Source organism: Typopeltis vanoorti, chromosome 14, assembly GCF_054136105.1.
Source record: "Typopeltis vanoorti isolate ZY-2024b chromosome 14, IOZ_Tvanoo_1.0, whole genome shotgun sequence".
NCBI classification, from domain to species: Eukaryota; Metazoa; Arthropoda; class Arachnida; order Uropygi; family Thelyphonidae; genus Typopeltis; species Typopeltis vanoorti.
This window is the reverse complement of record NC_143562.1, coordinates 50,047,723-50,075,229: the sequence shown is the minus strand read 5'-3', so window position 1 is coordinate 50,075,229 and position 27,507 is coordinate 50,047,723. Positions and strand designations below refer to the sequence as shown.

Here is a 27,507-nt window from a genome sequence, read left to right as displayed (position 1 = left end):
AATCCCAAATAATTGCATCACAGCCATTACTCTAGACTATTCTTCCAGTTGACTTTATCATATCAAACCAATATTAGTTTGACAAAACTTAGGTAACCTGCGAAACTCCGACATTTAGAAATTAAACATCGTGATGTGAAAAATAAACCTATTGAAAAAAAAAAAAAATTCAGCAACGCTTAGCGACATTAAATCATGGGAAAGATGTAGTTTCGGCCATGAGTTCGATTAATAGCACGGCACTGGAAGCATCAATCTGTTAGGTTTGCGCATAGCGAGAACACTAAAACCTCATTCTAGCGCGGAAAATGTACTACTTCCAGCTATAAAAGATGTAAAATTTTTGTTTGGCAACAAGTTACTAAAAGATGTTGATTTGACTCCTCTTTCAATGACACTGTATGTCACAGAATTAATGATGTGGCAGGTGACGTAGAATCTCAGTTAATCGAAAGAGATAAGAAGTTCATGCGTTATAAATAGACGAGATTATTGATGTTACAGATGATGTACAGTTAATATGCTACGTAAGATATGCGCATGATAACAACAACATTCTTGATGATATTCTGTTTTGTAGAACTTTGTCATCCTGAACAACTGGAGAAGAAATATTTCATACTCTCAATAATCACATAATACACAAAGGGATCCAGGGGAAAATGCATGGGCTTCTGTTCGGATGGAGCTTGCGCCCTTACAGGCAGGCATAGTTGGGGATTGTTTCTATGGTTAAGCAAGTGGCTCCAGATATGAATCGCGTTTCATACGTAGGGAAAGGTTGGCCTCCAAAGGAATACCCCCAGAATTTAAACTGTGCTATACAATGCTGCAAAGCTATTTAATTTTATTAAGGCTCGACCGTTCAATAACAGGTTATTTTCAGTACTCTGTGATGAAATGGGCAGTGGATATATTTGATTCATTCTGAAATTCGCTGGCCTTCCAGGGGCAAAGTAGTAACAATGTTATTTCAATTAAGGCACGAAGTTTTATTGTTTGTAAATGAACGTAATTCTAATTTTGTATCACTCCTTGTTGATGAAGCATGGTTATGAACACTATCCTATCTGTCGGACATTTTTTTCGAAATTAAATGAACTAGATCTCTCCCTTCAGGTAAATTCTTTAACTGTTCTTGATGCCTACGACAAAATAAAGGCGTTCGAGAAAAGAAAAAAAAAAAGAAAAAACTGGTGTTGTGTATTAGTTATATAAAAGATAGATAATTTGCACCTTTTCCAATATTGGAATCCTTTTTTTAGTGTAAAACGATCTTTTTGTTGATTCTGATTTTCTGTAAATGGTTTGCGACCACCTCAAAACTTGGAAACAGAATTTTGAATTTGCTGTGTATATTTTCTTAGAACTTTTATAAGAAATTTCTGTGGGTTCGCGATCCATTTCAAGTTTATAGTCACGAGAACAACCTTTCGTTATCGAAAAAAGAACAGTTAATTGAGATTTCAAGTGGCAATGGGCTTCAAATGCAATTTCGTGATCTTGGTTTGGCTCGATTTTGGATCTCGCCTTCAGTGAAGTGAATTTCCCGAATTATCTGAAGAAGGTCTGAAAATCGTCATGCAGGTTTCTACAATCTTTCTTTGAGAGAAAAGATTTTCATCGCTCCTTCAAATAAAAACAAAATACAGAAATCGTCTTAGTGTGTGTGTGCTAATCTTCCACTGAAGTTGACCAATATTGAGCCAGATATCCAGCAACTCTGCAAAGGCCGAGAAGCTAAACCATCTCATTAAAAGTAAGCAGTAACATAATTATTATTATATTATTTATTTGGAGTACAGTTTCCGATTATTCTCGTTACTGGTTTTGGAATTAATCCATTTCCAAAATCGGGGATGAAACGAAAGTTACGCTAAGTTACATCACGGTGAGGTTCAGCTCTGCTGGCGAGGAGTATAGCTGCCCGCGTCCCGTTTAACGAAGTTCCGTATCTCATACAGTCCCTTGCAGGAATATGCGGCCGAGCACACAGAATCCATCTGTGTGCTCGGCCACATATTCCTGAATTGTACTGTCATGGATTGTACAGAAACACACATCATAACGTAAGGAATACAAGCAGCACAGGACGGATATAAATAAAACCGCCACACGATTAATGAATCTGTCAGATTTGCGATGACCACTGTTGTGCCATTAGATAAAACAGGACGGATATAATTAAAACCGCCATCATAACACGATTAGTACAAATCACATGCGTATGGCATACAAGGCAAACGGTCGCTGGCGGGAAATGCGCCCGACCACGCGGATGACACTTTGCGACTGACATCGTGGTTTGGATTGTTTATAGATATCGGAAAGGACTTCACATAACAGGATGTCCTACACTTTTTTGCAGGTGATAGAAAACTCGTCAGGGAAATAAAGCGATTCGTATCGGCCGGAAATTGTGTGTGTGGATGGGGGAATTAATGGCTTTGGTATGTTCTGAGTGAAAGGTTTGGGTATATGCAGGGAATGGTTTGGACAGGACAAGGGATGTCATCCATGATGGATGATATCCCTCATGTCAAATTCGTATTCAGTATTATGATGAATGGAGTAAGATAAGAAGAACATTTTCCTCGTCTCACAAAGCACTTAGCGAATGGAACAGTTTACATGACGCAGGTCGAATCAGAGAATGCTTGAAGATAAAAGTCGTTGTGGGGATATGGATACGGATAAAAATCATGAGTATGGGCAGATGAATGGAGTTAACATATAAAATTTAAAAGTTGCTGTGATGTATAGGGATTTCAGCGGGAAGGAGTTGACATACCTATTCATTTGCCCACAGCAAATCGGAAATTGATGCCTTTATTTGTTTAATAAAAATTAAAACTTTGTTCAGTGATGATACACTTGTAATCGTTTACTTCAAGCTTAATTAATTATGTTTCCATATGTATTCAAAACATGCTTTTAGATTTAGTATGTTATAAAAGGCACAGTTTTTCCAAAATGTTGATAATCCCCACATATATTAAAAAAAAACAAAAAATTACATAACTTAGTGGTTCGTAGAATTGGTATAGGCATTTTGCTGATCCTTGGGCTTTGAAAGGTTAAGAAACCCTGCTCTAGAGAAATTTGATCAGGAGAGCCGTTAAATACCTTGATAGAATGTAGATAATCGAAAAAGAGAAACATTTTAATATTTCGACCTAAATCATTTATGAACATATTAAATAATCAAACCTTTTAATACTGACGTATGTAGTACGCCACGTCTAAAACCTGGCTTTCTGAAATGTTTTCTAAAATCGTTCCTCTGATCACTGCTTCCTATTGTCTATTATATAACCATACACCGAACTAATTTTTTTTTCTAGTGAGCACATCGTAAAAAATAAGCAGTTTGTCATAATCCTCCTTTCCTTAAGAAAACTGTGCTGTGCACTACAGATCAACTAATCTCTTTCGAGAATATCCGGGACATAATTCCTCATTAATTTTTTAATATATTTGTTTATAATACTAAGAAGACTCACTGGTATATAATTCTTTATTTATATAATGAAACATACCTTTAGGAATTGGAAAATCCCTTGTAAACGTTCAATCAGAAAAAAAAAAAAAAAAGAACGATTTCTAGTCTAAGCGATTCATTGAGAATAATAATTATTGTTTAATTCACCACCAGGGCAGATTAATCAGGAAGTATTTGCTTTTTAAACTGGCCAGTTTACGTAAGAACGTGGTTGTTTATTAGTAAATTTCGTAATAGTGGTCTGTGATCAGAATAATGTTAATGTTCTGGTTAAAGTTACCACGAAAAAAACATTGAAGAACCAGTGGAATCAAATTTGCTGAACTTAAGGAAAATAATTTTAGAAACTTGTGCTCAGTCTTAAAAAAAAAAAGATAATAATTGGCTCTTCTTCTATCTCACTGACACTGGGGATTACTGAAAGTAACTGTCAGGTTCTAACTTGTACTGATACGCTACATATTTCACAGTTTTGGTGGAAATAATTTTTTATTAAACAGATTTCTTTCTCATAGATTCTAACCAAGTCTAATAACAAATGTCATTAAAACAAAATAATAATAAATCTTAAATAAAGGGTAAAACGAGTAATATTTTCAGTATACTAATAAAAATAAAATAAAATAAAATAATATAAAAAAAAAAAGAATTCGTGGAGACATGCAATGCGCTGATGAATACGAGAAGGCATACAAGGTTCAAGTCGGTAGTCATCGAATGACATACTTGTATTTTCTCAAAGGTGCCTGAGTAATATATTCCATGTGAGCAAGCGCGGATGATCGGTCGAAACGAAAGAAATCTGTGACATTTTTGAAAAACGTTGACCTTGACATTATTTCCTGTGAGAAGAAAGGTACTGCCAGGTACCGTATTACGTGCTTCAGCAAATTTATCTGCGTAAATGCTTTGTAGGATATTTTTGCATCGGTTTTATTCACTTTCAGTCACGTAAAATCTGAAGTTTTTTTTTTATTGTTCCTTAAAAATATGTGTGAATCTGCACGCAAATTACAGATAGAAGTCTTGTTATAAAAGACTTTAAGTGAATGTCCCAGTAATCAGTAGCTGTTGAGAAAGTAAAACTAATTTTGACACCATGAAGTTCACAGTGGCCCTTTCCCTTATCTTGTTCTTGGCGTTTTCTTTCGCATTGGCTAAAGAAGCGGAAAAGATGAATATATGCGAAACACGTAAGTTATTATGGAAATTGTTTCCTCGAGAATTCTCATTAATGGTTGTGATTAATACATTCCTAATTCGCTTTACATAGAAAGTATCTCAATGAACTGTTTTATACACAAAAAACAAGCAACTGTATTTTTTTTTCTTTTTAATTATTAAGATTGCAACAAATATTCATATAGAATATGTTCTGATGATCAGTATTGCAGTTGATTGTAGAATTTCTCAAGATATCAAAATCACTTGACCATTCTTAATTATTGAAAAATTAAGTATGTGCATTTGAAGAATTTATGATATTAAATTACATTTCGCTATTTTAATTTGAGATCAATAATCTGAATGAATAAATTTTTATATGCATTTATTGCATTGCTGGAATGAAATTTCAAATATCACCTGACATTCAATCGATATAAAGAGCAGCTTTCCACATGGAAATGCAGTATGTAGGCCTACGTTCTAATTCCATTTTAGATTTCTAGAAACCTTTAAAGAATTTTTCAACTGCAGCTAAATTAGACGGTCTTGTAGAGAGCCGGCTAGTCTCTACTACAGTCTGTAGATAGTATAACTGCTATGTCATACGTACACATAGACTGGAGCATTTGAATAGTATTAATCACCTTATCATAGCAAACCAGTCGATATCTTGTACATATTCTTAATCTTCACTCTAAATCGCATTAATCAGGTGCGGCTCGTGCATAGGCACTGCGGAACCGCAGCACCCCCAATGGCAAATCTCTCGCAACATTCCAACTGCCCAACATTCAAAGCCCCCTGTATCCTTTTGCCAGAAAGAGATCATAAACCTGTTGTCAAAATTAGACACTAAAAAAGCCCCTGGCCCTGATGGCATTTCAATCATCCTGAAGGTCTGTGCAGCAGAACTGATACCTATCCTATGCCGTCTCTACACACTATCTTACTCCACTGGTATAGATCCCAAAGCCCGGAAATTGGCTTATATTCAACCCATTCCCAAGGGATACAAATCGTTGCCATCTAACTACCACCCTATCTCAGTCACCTCAATCCTATCTAAAGTGATGGAGAAAACCTTCAATTCTCAACTACTACTCTAAGGTACCCAGCTATTAAGCGACCACCAATACGGATTTCGCCGATGCCGATCAACGCTGACCTGCTCTCATATATCACCCATCTCTGTACATATACCATGGAAAAATGTGGCAAATCCCAAGTAATTGCACTCGATATCTCTAAAGTCTTTGACCAGGTCAGGCACAGAGGCTTACTAAGTAAACTTCCATCATTTGGACTGTCTCAGGACTTCTGCAGATGGATTACCAGCTTCCTGTCTGGACGCACACTATGTGTAATAGTAGATGGCTCCCTATCCTCCCACTATCCAACTAATGCTGAGGTTTCTCAAAGTTCAGTTCTCTCACCGACCCCCCTTCCTTCTATACATCAATGACCTACTTCAGTTGACCTCCAACCCAATACACAGTTTTGCAGATGACAGTACATTGCACACCTCCCTTTCATTTAAAAAACCTTACCCTACACATCTCACTTCAACCCACAGAACATCAACCATCTTAACTTCCCTTAACGCAGACCTCCAAAACATCCTCCGATGGGGCTCAGATAACTTCGTCAACTTCAACGCTAGTAAAACCCAGTTTTGTCTTATTTCCCACAAAAAAAGAACCATTTTCCCCCAGTATTATTTTTTATAACACTCAAATCCCCAAACAAGATGAAATTTCTCTTCTCGGTATTACCATGATATCAAGGTAACTGGCATAAACACATCACAACCATTGCATCCTCAGCTTCCAAAAAACTAGGCTCTCTTTCGATCAAGACGTTACTTCACTTCAAAACAGCTGTTAAACTTATACAAATAGCAAATCTGCCCAGCTATCGAATACTGTTCTCACATTTGGAGTGGGACTCCCAAAAGCTCCCTCAAAATGCTTGACTCAATAGAGAGAAGAGCAATTAGACTGATAAATGATCCATCTCTTATCGATTCCCCCCCCCCACCACCACCACTTTCACATAGACGTTTTTCTGCAATTTGTATATTTTACAAATATTTTCATGGAAAATGCTCATCTGAAACAACATCAATCCAATCTGTACTAAACCCATTGGAACACGTACAGCCATTTTCCAACATCCCTTCACAGTACACCTCGAAACCCACAGAACAAGTTTCTTCTCCTCCTTCATCCCTGCTACTACTGTACTATGGAACAGTCTTCCCGCTGAGGTATTTCCCAAGGAATGCATCATACAGGCTTTCAAATCGAATGTTAACAAGTTTTTCCTTTCCCATCACACTACCCATATACGCCGCTAAAGTACTATAGGTTGGCCAGCCAACTGCTCGTACATGGACCCAACATAAAAAAAAAAAAATTCTCGATATATAAATATGTTTATTAATTTATTTATATTTGCTTGTAATATTTATTTTTAACACGCGGCTTCATGCCGTCTGTTAGACGTTTGAAAAATAATGATTCTTTTGAAAACAACCATTATTATTTTCAAAATTTCGTATAGCTTTCATATTTTGAAAATAAGAATGGTTAAATTGAAATGTAAACTGAGATGATACCTTTTAAAATGTCTGAAATACGAAATCTTTCCTGAATATCCAATTCGTGAACATATCTGACGAGGGGAAGATACTTACGAATACTACCCCGATAAATGAAAATTTGATGTTTCTTATTGAATTAACAAGTTTACTTAAAATGGCACGATTATTATAAAGGGATAAATGTGTGTATTATTTTTTTTTACAGTTTGGGAAACGTACACAACAGAGATTACAGAAAAGTGTAACATACACAATAAAGAGGCATGTAAAATTATTATTATTTTATCAATTTTATAATTTAATAATGCATTTAAACCACGCCATTTTTACGTTAAAAAGAGCAGTAGAATGAAATAATTATCTGCGTTCGTCGAAGGAGGTCAATAAATTATTGAAAAAAAAAAAAAAGAATATTTTTTTGAATACATATATATTCACTTTTTTTCTAATTTGATCCCTTCTAGTGAAATCCAGATTTTTTTTTTTTTGTCAGCAGAACTTTTTTGATGTGTTACCATTTCGATGTCTCAGTTCCCCGCGATCTATTTCTGGATCCCTTTCTATCAGCGCTAATTATAAACCTTTCTCCATTCATCCTTCTTAGTCTGTAATAAACTGATTTAATCGTTTAATAGCGGTGTTCTATAGTATAGGATTGGTATAGTTTTTGCCAATGTACATACGGTTGAACTGTTGTGTTATCTTTTACAAGTTCAAAGACTTTTGTAAGGATTTTATTTTTATATATTTCCAAGGCTCTTCCATCTTGGTCTGTTATGCTCTCTAAAAAGCAAACTACATCGGTCTAACGACTGTCTTTATATATTTCTATTTTAACTGTGTTTGAGAGAATTTTGGTAGATAATAAATAATCTAGTGAAACATGATAATTCTCGTTTCGGTCTGAAAAAAAAAAAATATATATATATGTGTGTGTGTGTGTGTGTGTGTGTGTGTGTGTGCATTCTTCCAAAGTGAAATACATAGTGTAAATAAATGTGATTCTTTATAAATTTCTCTTTCGTATTTTATTGTTTCTTCCCTTATTATCTTTATATAAATTTTTCCTTCTTATTCCTATAATATTATCTTTATCCTTATGTCAATTCCTAAATCTTTAATATTGTCTTGTTTCCTTATATTCCTCTATTATCTTTAAACTTATGCCCTTCAATTCCTTATATTTTACCTCCGCATTCCTATTTTTATGCCAAGGATCTCTAGATATTTATTTCAATTAATGACTGCGCCTCAGGATATCCTTTTATGGCATTAAATATTTCTACTTTCGGTATATATCCTTTCTTGCACTTATATACCGGCGTGGCTACCCCTTTACTTTAAATTTGTATTAATTGTCTATCTTCCCCGCTCACAAGCTCGGTTGTTTTTGAGAACAGCGCATCAAGAAATAATGTATCAGGCGACTCTCTATTAATATTCAAACAACAAATTTAATTCACGTAAAACAATTTACACTAAGTTTGCAGTAATAAAATAAAACATCTCAATTCAGATGTATATAAATCAATTAGCTAAATTCTCCCATTCACTCATACAAATTATGTCATATAAATAACTAATTCTCTCATTATAACACAAATCATTTACACTGAGCAATGGTACATATTACTTAACTGTTAACTCTTAATTATCATGCATATAGAACAAATCCTTTACACACCAATGCTTCTTCCTTTCTATGCTAGGAATATTCTATAGGCGAGTATTCTATAGGCCACATTCACCAATTGGCAAACAGTTATACTCTGACTTATTACACATACAAATTCCTGACAATTATTTACTTTCTAATCTTCAACCGTTAATTATGTCTATTTAGGTCAGACTTTACTTTACAGTCCACTAATGAAAGTTCTCCTAAAAACTCAAGAAAATTGGTTAAACAGATACACTCACTTTGGTGGCGGCTACCCTTTATGGATCTGGTTTCTACTGGAGTTCTGCTCCTTTTTCTTCCGTGTCAGGTTTTCTCTCCCTGCTTATGCCGGCGGTAGACTTGTTGACGGTCTGCGGAGTCTGTATCTTCCCGGGGTGCGGGTGGAGTCTCTTCGGCTTAGGGAGTAGTTGCATGCGCGTCGGAGGCAACGGAGCAATTCCCTTCCGCTCGAAGATTCCTTCTCCTTGGACTATAGCTCCCCGCGTAGAGTTGTCATCAGGGGATCTGTACGTTGCCTGGCAGATCGGCTCCTCTCATCCTTCCTTTAGGCCGCTGGCATACTTTCTCATGAAGTCGCGTTCCCGATGGCGTATATCTGACGGATAACTGCCGAGGACTTGACTGACCGACGACTGGATCACCGATGAAAATTTCTTGAACCGATCTCGCGATCGTTTCGCCAACGCCTTTTATTCACTCACTTACGAATCCTTGCACGGAGATATGAGACTCCCGAACATTTCGGTGATATCCCTTGATCCTTTTCTCTGACTGACCCATCCTTTGTTTTTTCTCCAACACCTCCCTATATCCTTTTCGTTCTGGTAGCGAACATTTGTTTGAAGCTTTTTTCGGTCTACCTAGCACTGACCTTGAGAATATACACACAAAATTTGATGTCTTTATACAGAGCTAAAATACACGGTTTACTAGTGGCAAGGTATTGCCTTAATCCTACACCTAAAATATTCCCTTATTTGGTAGAGAGCATATACAATTCCCTTAGGGATTATTTACATTTAACAACCTCTATGTACAGGTTACAGTTCTTACTGGGTTTGACCTTGGTAAAATTTCATGTAAAAATGCTTAGTCTTTATGGAGCTACATAAATATTTTTACAATAGTTAATTATTCTGTGAACAGTTCAAAAATACTCAGAAATATTTGTAGTACTAATTCTTGGCCTGGTTGGCTGATTCTCTTGCATACCCGCTATTCAACCACATAGTTATTTCTCTTAAAATTAACAATGTATTTCACTTCCGGAACATGTATGCATTTTTTTAATCAAGAAAACAAATATTATCGCATATCAATTTTAAAATTTCTTCGTTCATAAACTAATACCATTGGGAAATAAGGCGGAGATCAGTGTTTCAGTCGAAGATGAGAATTTGTTAGGCTGATTTACATAAATAAATGATTTATGTAATTTGACCACCACTTTCTTTAATATAATTACTTAGAGGACACATATTGTCTTACGCTCTCACTCTAAAACATAACAACCAGTGACTTCGCCTGTTCATTTCGGTTGGGTGTGCTTTCACATATGCATGGATGTGCGTCCGCCAGAAAATTTTCTGGGAGGAGACAAAGCTTGGACCCAAATAATTACATCAATAAAATTTGATAATTACTGATTTAATTAAATAATTACATCAATAAACGTCTTTTAGTATTTTTTGCTAAAATACGTTTATTTCATTGTTAATTCAATGTAAACTATAAATACATTATTTTCATTTTATATCGATTTTAATGTTCTTTAATTTTTAAAAAAAAAGTATTCAGAATTAATAAAGTTTTTATCACAATTTGATATATAAAAAAATTGACCGGCATTTTTTTAAATTAAAAATTAACTAATTAATTAATCTCCAAATCCTAAATTAAATTATTTCACTTTAAAAGCCAAAAATTCATAAAAGTAACAAGTAAAATAATATTAAATTACATACACTTAGCTTTTAAAAATGTATTTTTCTGTTTAAATTTGTTTCACTATAAATTTACAATTCACACTTCACTCAGTGACTCACTAAGGGCACAGAGGGCAAACGAACTGGTCTCCATTCACAACAGTAATGAACATTTTTTTCACAAATCAGAAAAAGTTGAATGAAAAACAGGAACATGTGTTTTATTGCTGCAATAAAACACGTGTTCTATGGCTACCCCGCCGTGCGCCGAAATAGGCCAACCCATAATAAAATTTTAAGACAGACAAAGCGTCCCAGGGTCGAGTGTGTAAGAGTACACATCTCAATCACTTTTACGATTATAATTTGTGGAATTTTTTACTCAATCCCGGGAAGAAGTGCCCCTCCCCCCCTCCCCGATGACGCACATGACCCCGTGATTGCATTTTTATCAATGTATGAAAGTTTTGAGAGTGCATAGCGTATCAGCGCTAATCTTAATTGGCCCAATGCAATTAATTGCAGGATAACTTTGAATACTTCTGCATAGAGTGGGGGAACAATCTGTTTGTTTTAGGATTTATTAGAAAACAACAATGAAGGAGAATACTATATTTGGTTGGTATATTTGAAATACTCAAAGATGAAAATATGTGAATCGTCATTTATAAGACATGCGAGAATAGGAAATGAAAGGAAAGAATAAGTATGAGTAGAAATACTTTCATTAATGTCAATCGAATTATTAATAATAATTATCATTTGTGAAATGTGTGTCCTGTAAGTTGCTGGGAAGAGCAAATAGCATGATCGTATAAAGTCTACACATGAATAAGTGAATTTATGATAGCATAATTCATGATGGATCAGCAAATCATTCGTAAAATTTGTTGCATATGTTATGTATATTTCTCTGGTTGGTGTATATTTCGCTTAGTTTTCCAAGAATTTCATTTTGTTAACTGAGACTCAGTATACGTAACATCCGATCATTATCGGAATTATCCTCAATTTCGGGAATCCTACATTCATTAGTTTTTTTTTTCCTTCTTTTATTTAGTATTAGCGATTCTTCTGTCATATCAATCTCACATATGCTGATTTTTTGTTGTAGATCAACATTGTCTTATAATACACAGAATATCCATTTTTATTTAGGAACAGATATTTTTTACTGTCTGTTGTTTCCGAAGACTAGAATAAAAAATGTCTCTATACCGTTAAAAAACTTTGCTTTTTTTTTTCTCCTAACATCCGCTTTCAGATTTTCAGTTCCAGAAAACATGTGTAACAGCTGTTTGTAATACAGCCATTAGATGCAGGAAGCGCTCAATTCATGACGCTAGACAACTCAATTGGATTTGTTGACACAATAACCAATCACAGCCGCCAGATGCTGGGAAAGCTCAAAATGTTAGCTCACCCAGCCTCGCCTTCTCAGCTGTTTAAAAATACTTGAACGCTAAGAATTTAACCCACTACGCCCTCTTTACAACTTTTTGAAGGGCTCAAAGGTGGATGCATTTTGAAAGCACACCCGGGCTATTAAGGCAATGTTTAAGGGTCGAAAAGTGTCCTCTTCATGAAGCACTAATGTTTTATTACCCCCCCCCTGAAGAGGACAATGGAACATTAGTATAGCATATTGTGTTCATTTTTAGGAATCGCGCAAAGTCTGCAACCAATTGGAGGAGTCCTTAATGGGAATAAATGCAAAAATATAATATGGCTGATACTGATATTTCGTGGATGAGCACCGCATAATAACACACCCAGTATATTCGCCCCGGATAACAATCTTTCCTTGCTATACAGATCTTTACATAGAAAAGTTTTATTATGCAGAAAACGTGGGCCAGTTCCGAAATAAACGAAAACATCCTACAAATGAAAGTCATTTGACTTCTGAAAAATTTCAATAGATTTTGGGATTTAGTAACGGTATTTTCTGAAATGTCTTGTTTTGCAATTCTTAATTGCTTTAAGTGCTTTGTACATTTTACGATCTAGAACTCTTTCTCTAAGTATATTTAGAAATAAACTGGTTGATGTAATTTCCGAGAAGCATGTGCAAACTATCGTTGCGCATTATAGTTCCACTGAAATGCATGATTTTGATATCCAAAAATTTTCAAATATATATATATATTTACTATGTTTATACGTATTAAATATATATATATATATATATATATATATATATCTTATATATATATATATATATATATATATCTTATATATATATCTTATATATCTTATATATATATATATCTTATATATATATATATATATATCTTATATATATATATATATATATATCTTATATATATATATATATATCTTATATATATATCTTATATATATATATATATATATAAGACGTCATCAATAAGGACATTCTTAAGGACAAGGTTTCTAAAAAAGTGTTCGCTCTTCTAACTCACTTCATCAATTCCGGCTATTTCTGCTACGAAGATAAAATATACAAACAAACTAGCGGTTTAGCTATGGGCAGCCCTTTATCTCCAGTCTTAGCTAACTTTTTTCTAGAAGATTTTGAAGAGAAAGCTATTTCCTCAGCTACTTTGAAACCTAAACTGTGGTTACGTTACATTGATGACATCTTCCTTATTTGGGGACATAGTTTAGAGGAACTGCAAAACTTCCTAAACCATTTAAATAACCAACATCAAAACATTAAATTCACATCAGAACTAGAGATTAACGGCGTTCTCCCCTTCTTGGATCTAAAGATCAGTAGATTTCCTGACTGTCTTAAATTTTCAATTTTTCGAAAAACCACCCACACTGATAGATATTTGCATGGTTCTTCTCATCACTTCCCACCTCAGAAACTGGGCATCATCTCCACCCTCGCCCATCGAGCAAGATGTCTCATTTCCACAGAAGAAGACCTTCAAACAGAGCTTAACTTCCTAAAAAACACCTTCTTAAATAATGGATATTCGTCTCGTAACATCACTAAACGTTTGAGACCACGCCAACATCCTCGACAAGAAGATGACTCCAACCCTATCACTCATATACAGTTACCTTTTATCAGCACTCTTACCCCAAAACTAGCTAAGATTCTGAAAAAATTCAACATAAAGACCGACTATACTACGCTGCCAAATCTTCGTTCTTTTCTGAGTCGACCAAAACCAAAACACAACCATCTGCATTTTCCTGGTGTTTATAAAGTTTTGTGCGGCTGTGGTCGACCTTATTTTGGCCAGACAGATAAATCTGTTTCACTTCGTCTTGAGGAACATAGACGTGACATCTCCTACAATAGAACACGAACGAGCGCCCTTTCAAGTCATGTCCTTTTCTCGGCAAACTCTAACCTTGAAGAACAGCCACATCAAGTTGACTGGGAACGCACTACTAATTTATATATTTGCAAGGATGAATTCGAAAGAAGAATTATCGAATCAAAAGAAATAGTTCTGGACCCTTCACATTTAAACAATAATCTTAGCTACAATTTGCCTGATTCCCATAGCGCAGTAATCCAATACTGGCGCTCAAAAATTAGCTGTCGCACACATTCTACTCATGCCAACGGTAGCACGCGGTCACCTATTCAAATATGACTGTTACTATTCTGCTTTTTATTAAGCTGGAAAGTTCATTTTTTACCGTGTTATTTTATATCTTATGTTTTGTATTTCTCACCTGAAGAAGTCGGAGCACCGATGAAACTAGTTGTGATGTATTAAAGATTTTTGTTATATTTTCTCGGGTTCTAGTCAGTTAAATTTATTTTTATAAATGTATACATCCCGAGTAAACCCTAATTTCAACAATATATATATATATATATATATATATATTCTTTTATTATGATTTCTTGTTGAGAATTTTATCAGTATATTCATCCATTCTTTCTGCACTAATACGCATGTAGTATTTCGATTTACCAGTATTGCTCAGTGTGTGCGTGTGTGTGGACTTGATATCACATTCCATCAGAACCCTTCCTGCCTACTGTCCAAACTTCTAACTCAACAACAACAAGCAACAATCCAGTTCTACGTTTTGGCGTTATTGTTGTTATAATCCGTAACAAATATATTGCAACATCTAACGTGTTCCATACTTCAGCTTTTCTGCGAATCTTACGATACTATAGTGAAATCATTTAATATTAAAATAATACGAACTGTTCTCTTTAGGACACCTCTGATATTTCCACTAGAAGGCATCAAAAGAATCCAGAATAGCTTCGATACCAAGATATTTTCCGTTGCTCATGGATTCCTCTCAACTATGCTAAAGAATGACCATAATATCCTATCTTTATATTTTTTTTAGCGTTGGACAAACCACGTTCCTTCCTTTCGCCTCCCACCCCGCAAAAAAAAAGGAATTGAACACCATCAGAGAAGCTACCCTGCTATTCCCCGCACATCGGTTCCTCAAAAATAATGCACAAAAATGTCGATAAATAACTTACTTTTCACCGAGAAAGTTGAATTAATTGAGATTTCGTCTACACCACTAAATAATTTTGAATACAAGAAATAGAAACACATAACGAAACTAATCTGGTTTCTCTTTAATCACGTCAGGAATAGAGGACTATGATTAAAAACCTACAATGCTATTGGTTGCATTGTCTCCACAGCAATCGAATTCCCAACTTCCTTTCATTTTATCACTGCTGGTGATAGCTGATATTCCTAATATTTCCATAAAATATAGACGTGTATCCCAAGCCACGTGCGCGCGCGCAGCGAATAAGCTTAACAGCGTTTCTCGAATTCCCAGAATTCATTTTTTTTTTTTTTTTTTTTTTTTATGTTGGGCCCATATACAGGAGGTTGGCTGGTCAACCTATAGTATGTTAGTACCGTGTATGGGTGATGGGTTGTGAAAGAAGGAACTTGTTTACATTTGATTTGAACGCCTGTATATTGTATTCCTTGGAAAATACGTCAGGAGGAAGACTGTTCCACAGCGCTGCAGTAGCAAGGATGAATAAGGAGGAGAAGAAACTTGTTCTGCGGGTTTCGAGGTGTACTGTTAAAGGACGTTGGGCGGCAGCAGTACGTGTTCCAATGCGCTTAGTACAGGGTGGGGGATTTATTGATACGGTCTCAGATGAGCCTTTCCCATGAAAGTATTTATAGAATATACAGATTGCAGAGACCAAGGGTCTATGTGAAAGTGGGGGGAGAGCGAGTTGGCGAGGGATGGGTCATTTATTAGTCTTATTGCTCTCCTGTGTATTGAGTCAAGCATTTTGAGGGAGCTTTTTGGAGCCCCACTCCAGATGTGAGAGCAGTATTCGAGAGCTGGGCGGATTTGTGACTTGTATAGTGTTAACAGCTGTTTAGAGGTGAAGTAGCGTCTTGAGCCAAAGAGAAAACCTAGTTTTTTGGAAGCTGAAGATACAATGGTTGTGATGTGTTTATGCCAGGAGAGGCTTGATATCAATGTAATTCCGAGAAAAGAAATTTCGTCTTGTCTGTGAATTTGAGTGTTATCGAAAACAATGTTGGGGAAAAATGGTTCCTTTTTGTGAGAAATAAGACAGAACTGGGTTTTACTAGCGTTGAAGTTGATAAGGTTGTCTGAGCCCCATCGGAGGATGGCTTGGAGTTCGGAAATAAAGGCAGTGATGGTTGATATTCTGTGGGATGAAGTGAGTTGTGTAGGGTAGGGTTTGTCAAATCAAAGGGAGGAATGTAATGTGCTGTCATCTGCAAAAGTGTGTGTTGGGTTAGAGGTCAACTGAAGTAGGTCATTGATATATAGAAGGAAGAGGGATCGGTGAGAGAACTGAGTCTGGAGCGACCCCGGCATTAATTGGATGGTGAGAGGATAGGGAGCCGTCTACCATCACACATAGATGTGTGAATTCATAACAACAGTTTACAACAAATGCCTAAAAAGAGGACGATTTCCTTCAATATGGAAACATTCAAAAATTATATCCATAATCAAACCAGAAAAAAGAAACATCCGACGAAATTAACAAATACAGACCAATCAGTCTCATAAACGTTGCTGGTAAGGTACTAGAAAAACTTCTAATAAACCGAATAATGCACTATGTCTACTCAAGATACCTATTAAGCAGCAATCAGTACGCATTTAAACCTCAGTACAGCACAGTAGACGCAATTATCGAGGTTTATTAGACTGTAGACTGAGTTCGCAGAACACAGTCTACAGCATACAAAAGACGTACTACTGATCTCACTCGATGCACAAGGAGCTTTCGATGCTGTGTGGTGGCCAGCCGTTATCAATCAATTAATATATTTAAAATGCCCAAAAAACTTACTCTGCCTTACAAAAAATTATTTTCAAGACAGAAGAGCAACTATGACACTAAAAACACAACTGTAACGAAAAAATCAAACGAGGCTGTCCGCAAGGTTCCTGCTGTGTGCCAGATTTCTGGAACATCCAGTACGACTCACTCTTAAGACTTCCTGTCACTAGTGAAACAAAAGTGATAGCCATTGCCGATGATAATTATTCGAGGACACGACGGCTTACAGTTAGAAGTAACGGCCAATGAAGAACTCTAAAATTGCAGAGTGGGCACGCAAGAAGAAAGTGACCTTCAATAGCACCAAATCTAAAGTGCTCCACATCTCACGCATAAGTCAAAACAACCTGTAACGGTCTTGCTAAAAGAAGTTCTAGAGATAGTCAGTGAGCTAAAATACCTAGGAGTAAAAATAGATTAAACTTTTCCTTCAATAAGCACATATCATATGTTGCCGAAAAAAGCTTACAAGCAGTCAACTTCCCAGGTAAGTCGGCAAGGATTAAGTGGGGATTAGGCCAACGGGCGCTGAAAACAATACATACCGGAGCTATACTACTACTGATATCTTATGCTGCACCTGCCTGGAAACAAAGACTAAAATCAAAGATAAACCGACAAAAACTAAACAGAGTTCAACGGCTTATAGCCATACGTATAATTAAATGATATAAGACAATATTTTTCGAGGCAGCTTGCGTAATTGCAGCTCTAACACCGATCTGCCTAAAAATACAAGAATTATCTCTTGTACATGACGTCACTTCCGGAAGATATCATGAAAGTTACAACATCGATCCAAATTGCTACGAACATCCCGCTTCACTACAGTAAGTGGCCGTACCCAGCAAAGAAATCAAATATTAAGGAGAAGTAAAGCTCTGAAAGTGATGAATTACAAATATACAATGAGGGAAGGAAAACCGAAAGGAACGTCGGTTGTTCGTTCACTGCATACAACAGGCAGTCCATCATACAAGATCGCTGCTCTAGACTACATCCTCTCTGTTGCAACAACCAAGCAGAACAACTTGCTATAGTTCAGTCACTCACATATCTCCAGGAATTAGAACTCAACACCTCTCAGCAAAAGACAGCAACAATTTATAGCGATAGTAGAAGCACTATAGACGGCATAAAAAACCAGAACAAGCATATTGCATTAATAGAACGGACAAGAAATCTGGTTTGAAATCTCACTCTAGAGGAATGGGATATCAAGTTCTACTGGGTGAAAGCGGATATTGGAATAGCAGGAAACGAGAGAGAGGATCAGCTGGCTAAAGAAGCAGATAGAAACGAACGGCTAGCAACAAGTTACCAGAAGTACTCGAAATCTGCTATAAAAACACTTGCAGAAGAGAAAATCCTAGACTTGTGTGAAGAAAAATAGAAAACATCAAAAAACTGACCAACAACAAAAGAATTCTTTCCTACCATCAGAAACAGACTCCGGCTGAAAAGACACGTCATTTCTCCAGGTTTAACCATGCTACTAACGGGACATGGAAAACTAAGACACTACTTACACAGATTCCATCTCCTGGAATCACCATCATGTATTTGCAGTCCACATCTTCAACAGACTTGACCACATACTTTACGACTGTCAGCTATTGGCCTCCATCCAGATGCCCCTAATACAACACATCATCACTTCCGGAGACAAGTGGCCAGTGTCAAAACAGAGATTTATCGAAAATGTATTTCGTAGAATTAATTAAATTTGCCAATAAAATCAATTCCAGTTCTTGTATCCTAACATAAATCCTTATATTATGTGAATAATAATAGCATATAATAATAATAATAATATACTATATAGTGTTAATACATGTATATATAAAAATATAAATGTAAATATGAAAAATTGATACAAAAATATAAATAGAAATGTTAATCAGTACTTGTAAGCTGCATGTAATATAAGCATTGTAATGCAATGGAGCATGTAGGAATAAATTACCTCCTGAAAGGGTTACTATTGGGGGTAAAACACACACACACACACACACACACACACACACACACACACACACACACACACACACACACACACACACACACACACACACACACACACACACACACACACACACACACACACACACACACACACACGGTGGTCAAAATTATGCTGTCCCTAAGTTAAAGGGAGATGGTAAATCCCGTTTTATTTTATAGCTTAGTACGAAACTGGTTTGTACTACCCAAGTGATTACTTACACTTGGACTCGCTGATAGTTTTTTCAGCATGAAACTCTATGGATTCGATGGATTTCGATCCAAGTTTCGTACCCGGCTATAAAATAAAACGGGATTTACCATCTCCCTTTAACTTAACTTATGTCGCCGGTAAAATAGCTTTTGGCTTATTATTATACTATCCCTGTTTAAGGCCTTATGGAACGCCACCCAGTGATCCAAATGCTGCGAAATTTTGCATAAATACATTGTGAGTCATGGGGAAACGATATATATATAAAACGTTCCTCCACTTTTAAAAATATGGAGAGGGGATTTTTCCCTTCACTCTAGTTGTTAACACATCCACAGTGATGGCACTAAACTAACTTTGCCTCAACGTGATTTTCTCGTGAAGCTATACTACCTAACAATTGCATTGCAATTGTTAGGTAGTATAGCTTCGTGTTGATAAACTCCGCTAATTTCGTCTCCTGTACATATGTCGACGAGGTTAATGCCTACTCTATAATGCCAGTTATGGAGCAGGCCATGAATAACAGCATTGGTTTCTGTGGTACATGCTGTATCCAGAGACGTGGATGTGCCTTACACTACTGTATGGAAAATTCTACGGAAGATTCTGTATTTATACCCATTTTAAGATAAAGAAGACAGATGAGTTGCACCCGCAATACTTTAAAAGTGGACTGACATTCGTTTTGACATTCTTTGCTCGAGTGAAATTGGAAGCAGCGTGGCATGCGATGAGTTTTTGGAGAGACGAGGCTCACTTTCACCTGGACGGAGCTATGAAAACCCACGATTGCCAGGAATGGGCGACAAAAAATCCACATGCAACAAATTCCTTTGAATTCACCAGTGTAGGTTCGTCAGAATTTGTAGTGGTGGGTTGCAATGCTCCCAGCTCAAACTTCACGTAAATCACGCATTACCGGTGGATGTAATTAAGATTTATGTTATCCCCAATAGGTAGCGGTTTGGTGCGAGCTGCAGAGTTCGGTACACTAGCCCGCATAGCATATTGACTATTGCAAAATACGACTATTGCTACAAAATTAATTATGTAAATTGCTATCGAGTGGTACTGTGTTACAAACAAAAAATAACGTTTTTTAGATAAATATATAAATAAAAATTTAAGAACGACGATAATAAAACAGGAACTTTCATTTTATAATGGAAGGCTGTAGTCCTACAGCTCTTATGGACGAGCCGCCACTGGAATTCACCCAAACGGTATTGTCTGGCATGTTTACTGCTTCATTTATCATTTGGACCATTCTTCTTTGAGCACAATCGCCAGTCAGATTATAGGACCCGATGGTTACAAGTATCACGATGTCATGAACAATTTTGTTATGCCATAGGTACTATGACGCCTGTGCAAGCATTTAGCAATTTTCATGCAGGATGGGGATCCCTCCACACATCGATCAATCAGTACAGGAAGTTCTTCGAGAACATTTTACGGAAGCTAGAGTGATTAGCCTTGAGTTTTCCACTTCATGGCCAGCTCGTTCATCTGATCTGACCCCTGTGACTTCTGTCTCTGAGATTTTTTGAATACAGCATAAAGCAGCATCTGAGAGATATCAGTCCCGACTAGTTGTGTTCTGCCGTTGAACACACTGTGCAAATGATGCAGCTTTTGGCATATTGCGAAGGGCAGCACGGTGAACACAACAGCTCTGAGTGCTTACGGGAAGTGAACAAAAATGTGTTATTTAGGCTTGTGTCGCTTTTCTCCTTCGTACACACAAACACACAGAAAAATTACTACGGTTACCTTCGATACACAGATATTTCCAGAGTTACCACATTTAGGCCTCGTCTTGAAACAATAATTTTCTCCTTCAAATCACTTCTTGCAGAACAGCCAACGATATCAGGAATTAAATTTGCATATAAATGATTCTATGATTTTATTTGAATGTAAATATTAGAATAATTTCTAAAAGTTGTCTGTTCTTAATTTAGAAATTAAATTTTGCATTTTTATTCATTCTGAATGCCTTAATTAGCTTTATTGCAAATAGGTGCTTTAAGATATCATGCTCAGTTCTATTCACTGCATTATTTGTCTTTATTTACAGATCAAGAAAAATTACGAAAATATTTTCATGGCTTGTTGTAAAGTGCATTTGGAACCTGATTATAACCCTCAAGATAAGGAAAAGGTGAGATAATTTCTTATGATAGCGAATAGATGTTATTACTCGAAGAAGGCAAATTTCTTTCTTCTGAAAACGTTTCTCATTTGATATTATTCTTCGTTAAGGTGCTACATCAAAACATGTCGCATCCATAGTTGAATAACCGTAGAATTCAAACTGTAAATATAATTTTTTCGATGAGTAGTACAATAGTAATTTACCTTTGAAATTTATCCGATATTATTAGAATAAGTAACTGCGGATGATCATGATTACAGTTATTGCCTTTTTATAGTCACTTGGCTACAATGTAGATATGTTATGTGTTTTTGTGATCTCAGTTTCTAGAGTTCCTATAGTAATTTCCTCAGTTTCCATTTTTAAAATCACCAACTTCGGGTGATGTTGAACATCTTATTTCAGGGAATATCTAAATACCGTTGAGAATCTAACGTATATAGTATAGAGTTCATGATATCTGTTATCTTATTACCTTTTCACAGAAATACAATGATCTTTTTTTTAAATTTCAGTTTAAAAAGTTGGATAGGTGCATGACGGTAAGTTTGTTAAATTTTAGTTCTACTGATGCAATGGTACAATGTTATAAGTTATTAACTGCTTTTTTGTTCAACGGTATTGTTTTCTCTAAATGTATATAAGTGATCCTGGATATCAGTCGGACGCTAAACTTTGCCCATGCAAAATTGTCAATTGACACGTCATTAATGCGAATGACGTGATGTGGGTGATGTGCAAAAAATGACACATTCTCCGCAGAACAAGTGTGATATCAATAACCTGATGACTAGTTCATGACAAGATCCCAAACAACTGATAGACATTCACTCATGCCAAAGCGATATTCACTCAGCCCAACATCAACTTTCTTCTTCCCAAACCCTCATATATATATATATATATATATATATATATATATATATATATATATATATATATATATATATATATATATATATATATATATATATATATATTATATATATATATATATATATATATATATATATATATATATATATATATATATATATATATATATATATATATATATATATATATATATATATATATATATATATATATATATATATATATGAGAGTGAAAACACAATTACTCCTGCCAACTGCTACTATGATATACTTCTACTTTCTGCTCTCAAACCAGCCCAACTTCCGAATACTCTAAAACCGACTCAAACACGGTATTATTTACGAACTCAGTTGTTGACATATTGTACTCACCACGTTTGCTTATATATCCTCTCAGTTTAACCATGTCTTCAGTCAAGATTTCTATATGTTTGCGGTATTTGAATTAATATGCTTTAATTAAAACCTCATTTACTTTTATCTTTTAGCCTTGTTGAGTACTGAATGTTAAATATATTTTTCGTGTCATTACTGATTACAATATCTTTGATTTCCAATGTATGTTTATTTTCTCAACCGACTCATTGACTAAGCTATAAAGTAAGCCATAAGCTATTAACATGATACTGTAAGGCAAACGACTGCAATTAAAGTCATATATGAATTTTAATAACCAAGAATCTTATAACCTATGTTTGTTTATTTACAGGATAAGTGCGGCGATGAGGATTGCCTGAAACTTCATGTAAGTCCACTCTAACATGTCCTTTCATTATACCTATAGAGAATTTTATCATGTATGACTCCCATTTATTGATAATTAACAACTCGTATTTTATTTGTGTGTCAATCAGTAAATATTAATGAACTTTTTGTAATAGGCGTACTTACATTAATCCTTATCGATCTGCTTGCCGACCAGTTTCGTATTATTTCTAGAATATTCTTGAATATAAAGCACATTACATATTTCCATCATATAAAAATATTGTTGTATTCTTTTTTTCTTTTTCTTTTTTTTTCAAAAGAATGTGGTTGCGTCTGGGATACATTATAAAGTATACGTAAGCGATATAGTTTTAGTTTAATATCATCTGAATCATGGAAAAGCCGCTAAGGATAAGGTGGCAGGGTTTTTATTATCATTTGATTGTGTGCGTGCACTCCATTTAATGTGCTTTTCGTGGGTGGAAAATCCTTAACAACTGGCACACGCATACATTTTTCTCACTAGTATGGCAAGAAGAAGCTTATTCTACATATGTGTGATACAGATAAACCACGGGTCCCTTTGAAAGTTCTTCATACCCACAGAGTTAATTCGAATTGAGGAAATGACACGTCGATAAGTAATGTACTACAGAGGTTCCCTGTGTTAGAGAAAAATAGCCTCTAATTTACTTTTAGAGCTTCAGAAGATTATCGCTCCAAAATTGTAGTTATCATTTACATGATTACTCATTCATGGTAGATTAGAAACTGTATGAATCATTAATAATTGCTTTACGATGAGTTTCAAACGATTGAAAATTTACTGTATTTTTTTTATTAAACAGGATTGCGCGAAAGAGATCTTTATCTTTTGATTCTAAAGCATTTATCTGGAATCATGGTTCAAAGGTATCAGAAATGAGACGCTATCATTCTGCTAAAGAAGCTAAACTCAACTACTCTATCAAGGAATATAATATTAATGTGACTTGTTTTATGTGATAAAAGCATATTTTTCAGAGTGAAGTTTAGCTAAATAATAATAAAATTATTTCTGGTTATTGAAGTTTGTAATAGTTACTAAAGTCGCGTTTTATCAGCTCAGGTAACCGTTTTCCTTTATCTTATTATGTTTAATCATGAATCATTAGTCGTTTCTATAATTATTCACGTATAAAGAATAGTGAAATGGGATAGTATTTTTTTTTGTACATGTGGACAGACCATATACAAAAAGCTTATATTGTTAACTTTTGTGCAATTGGATTTCAATTATTAATAAAATTCGAATACTCAGATTTTCTGAAAGATAAAACAAAACTATCAGCACCATTAGTCAGATATACCATTAGTCAGTATCATCAAGATGGAATTGACTCCTGCCTTGATGACAAAAAAAGACCGAAGTTAATCTAAACGGATATTAATTTTCGGTGCTCAAAGAGTAATACCTCTTTCGATTTTACATTTTAGGAAATCCACTTTCAAACCTCAAATTAACGTTAGGAACGTTTCTTTTAAAACATCTGTTTTTCTTTTAGTTCGTGAAAAATTCCAAATAAACTAAATTGTCTATTAGGAGTCAATACCATCTTGATGATACCATCTGACTAATGGTGCTGATAGTTTTGTTTTATCTTTCAGAAAATCTATGAGTATTCAAATTTTATTTTAAATTTTAAACTAAGTGCATTCAAATGACTAGAAAGATTTGTAAGAATTGTAAGATCAAAAAATATCAGTTCCATGACACAGTTTACTGAAATGATATAACACCTTACTACGACTAAACCATCTCACTGAACTGTTTAAAATCACAAAATTGCATCTACCTATTCAGCTTTAATATCTCAAAGGAACTGCTGAAACATACGCTGATTAGTTTCATGTGACCTTATAAAGTTAACAGATGAAATAACAGCATTCATAACATGATAGAGATCCAATACTTTTCCACAAAACGTTTTCGATGCAGTGAACTGCAGTCGAAGATTCGGCTCTTATATTATTATTATTATTATTATTATTATTATTATTATTATTATTATTATTATTAAAGAAAAATCTACTGGAACAACACTCATCAAGGGTGGCAACAGTAGGATCTATTCTAACACATATAATATTTATCATACTTCATTATAAATTGGTTTAATGTTTGGGCAATCACCAACGTTTTTCCATGCAAACAGGTTACGCAGCACTATCTTATGTACCACACCTTTATACAACTTCTAAGAATGACCTATTGTCTACATCTCTTCCCTTCATCATCCCTTTGAAAAACATCCTTGTTCACCAACATTCTAAGATTCTAAGGAATTGTTGAGCACATGAGCTTCTCATTAAACAACCAACTCCATGGAAGAGACAGTTCTTTAGTAAATTCTTTCAGATGTTGTGAAATTACATTCAATCCAGTAGCCATTTCACATCAGAATGATTTAAACAATCATAGATTTCAACCTCAATCACTTTCCAGGGACAAAGGAGAAGTATTGGTTCTTCAACTTCCTCTTTCTTTAGAATAGCATCCTTATATTAAAAAAATGATCACTAAACAACTCTACAATAACTTCATGTTTGGTCACTTTTGCGCATTTCAATTCAGCAGAGTTATTCTTCCATAATCTTTCTTTCTCTTCATAGTTGCATAACGGAAAAACTCCCTGGGATTTTTCTTAGCCTGTTTAGCTAGTCTCCACTCATAATCTAATTTCTCCTTCCTTGTTACACTTGTAACTCTTCTTGCTTGCACTGTATAGATTTCATTTAAATTCTCACTTCTTTAAAGTTTATATTTTCTCCATTATCTTCTCTTCTTCTCAATTCCTGCTAAATTTCCTATTCATCTATTTTTTAATCTTTTTGATTTAGATACATAGTCTGTTATTGCCGTGATCAAATACCTCTTAACAATGATCTATTTCATAATAATTTCTTTTCCTTCGAGGTCCTTATCCAATAGAAATCCTTGAAGGTGTTTTCTGTGTTTGTCCATTATCTCCCTATAGTTCTACGTGTATCCGTGAAACGTCGGAGCAATGAAACTGCTTAAACGTGGTAAACAGTGTCATAGCTCGGAGTGAAATCTACATTCCACTTATAGGCGATGTTTAAACTCCCGTGGGAAAGTGTTATGTTTCGTTCGTAAAGCAAGGTTGCTAAATTACATAATCCTCAACGAACACACAGTATTATAAATATGCGAGATTTACAGACCTTTCTGATACACTCAGCCGACAAGGCAGGCTTAACTGAATTACTAAAGGGTGGAATGAATTACAACTGAACATACAGCCAACAATTGTCTTCGTATACTGAGTATAATAAATTATTGCAGTCCTTTTATACAGTTTTGACTTCTCGATTATTACATGCGAAATAACGAATTTATATACTTTTTGATATTTGAAACTATTTATTGAAAAACAAAGCGAATGATGCCTAATTTTTCATTTGGTAATCTGCAGAATTCTCTGATACTTGAACGTTGAGAAAAAACTAAATAAAGCATAAGATGCAATGAAATGAAATGCTAAAACTGAATCAGTTACTGCGATATTTTTTCTTAAATAAAATGTCTTTAAAATCTGAGAATATGCAAAGAAATCAATATAAACATACGTCGATACATATCTGAGAAATGTCTCCTTATACATTTACTAGCATTATTAAAATGTGTTACGAACACATTTTAATAATGGCAGTGATGAATAGGATTTGTAGTTTGTGTTTTTCCATACAAATGAGTAATTGCGATTCAATATAATCCCGGAAGAAATCTTCAGGTGGAGGTACGAATGTCTAAAGAGTGTACCAGAGAATGCTGTCTTATGAAACTACTCGTTCGTTGAATAGTTGGTCGTATATTATGTTATATTCCAATTACTTTGTTGAAGCGGTCGTGTAGTTCAGCATGTTGTAGGTTGAGTGTTGTGTAAGTAGGTCTTCATTATTGTTGATGCTTGGAGCATTATAACTGAAAATGACTTCAACTGCATCCTTAACTCAAACTCCATACCGAATTCGTTGATCATCGCAGCACACCAGTCAAGAGCTTTAGTTAACAACAATGAACTAGTTTCTATCTGGTTGCACTAACACACGAAGGAAAGAACATTCACTTGAAGGTCACTTCACATAACTGGCAGGCTTCAATAGAGGCCTAAGTGGAAAACGTACTGCATTCACTTAAATACACTGTTCCTCTCATCACAGGAATCTCTCCCATACCTTATATCTCAGATTACACCATCAATTCAAGTCAAGAAGTGATCATTGTATCTTTAACAATATCCTCCTGTAAGACAAGAGGGTGTTGTTTTGTAGCTTTTTTTCAGGAGGGAAACAAACTACAAAATATGTAGCTTGT

At 35.1% G+C, this 27,507-nt stretch overlaps 1 protein-coding gene across 3 annotated transcripts in view; it reads left to right on the top strand.

Moving 5' to 3' along the window:
* Positions 1-4,367: 4,367 nt before the first annotated feature.
* LOC150099452 (uncharacterized) overlaps positions 4,368-27,507 on the top strand; it is a 42,612-nt gene continuing 19,472 nt past the window's right edge. For 2 of the 3 annotated variants that reach the window (XR_016549377.1, XM_090404095.1), the window contains exons 1-5: positions 4,368-4,695; positions 7,477-7,532; positions 21,468-21,551; positions 22,061-22,087; positions 23,131-23,166. Coding sequence is in view for 2 of the 3 variants with exons in the window: in XM_090404095.1 (XP_090260221.1) it covers positions 4,602-4,695; positions 7,477-7,532; positions 21,468-21,551; positions 22,061-22,087; positions 23,131-23,166 (297 nt within the window). In the remaining variant the exon portion in view is untranslated. Of the gene's footprint in view, positions 4,696-7,476; positions 7,533-21,467; positions 21,552-22,060; positions 22,088-23,130; positions 23,167-23,977; positions 24,199-27,507 lie in introns of those variants that run through there. The other variant, XM_090404096.1, reaches the window with a different exon arrangement.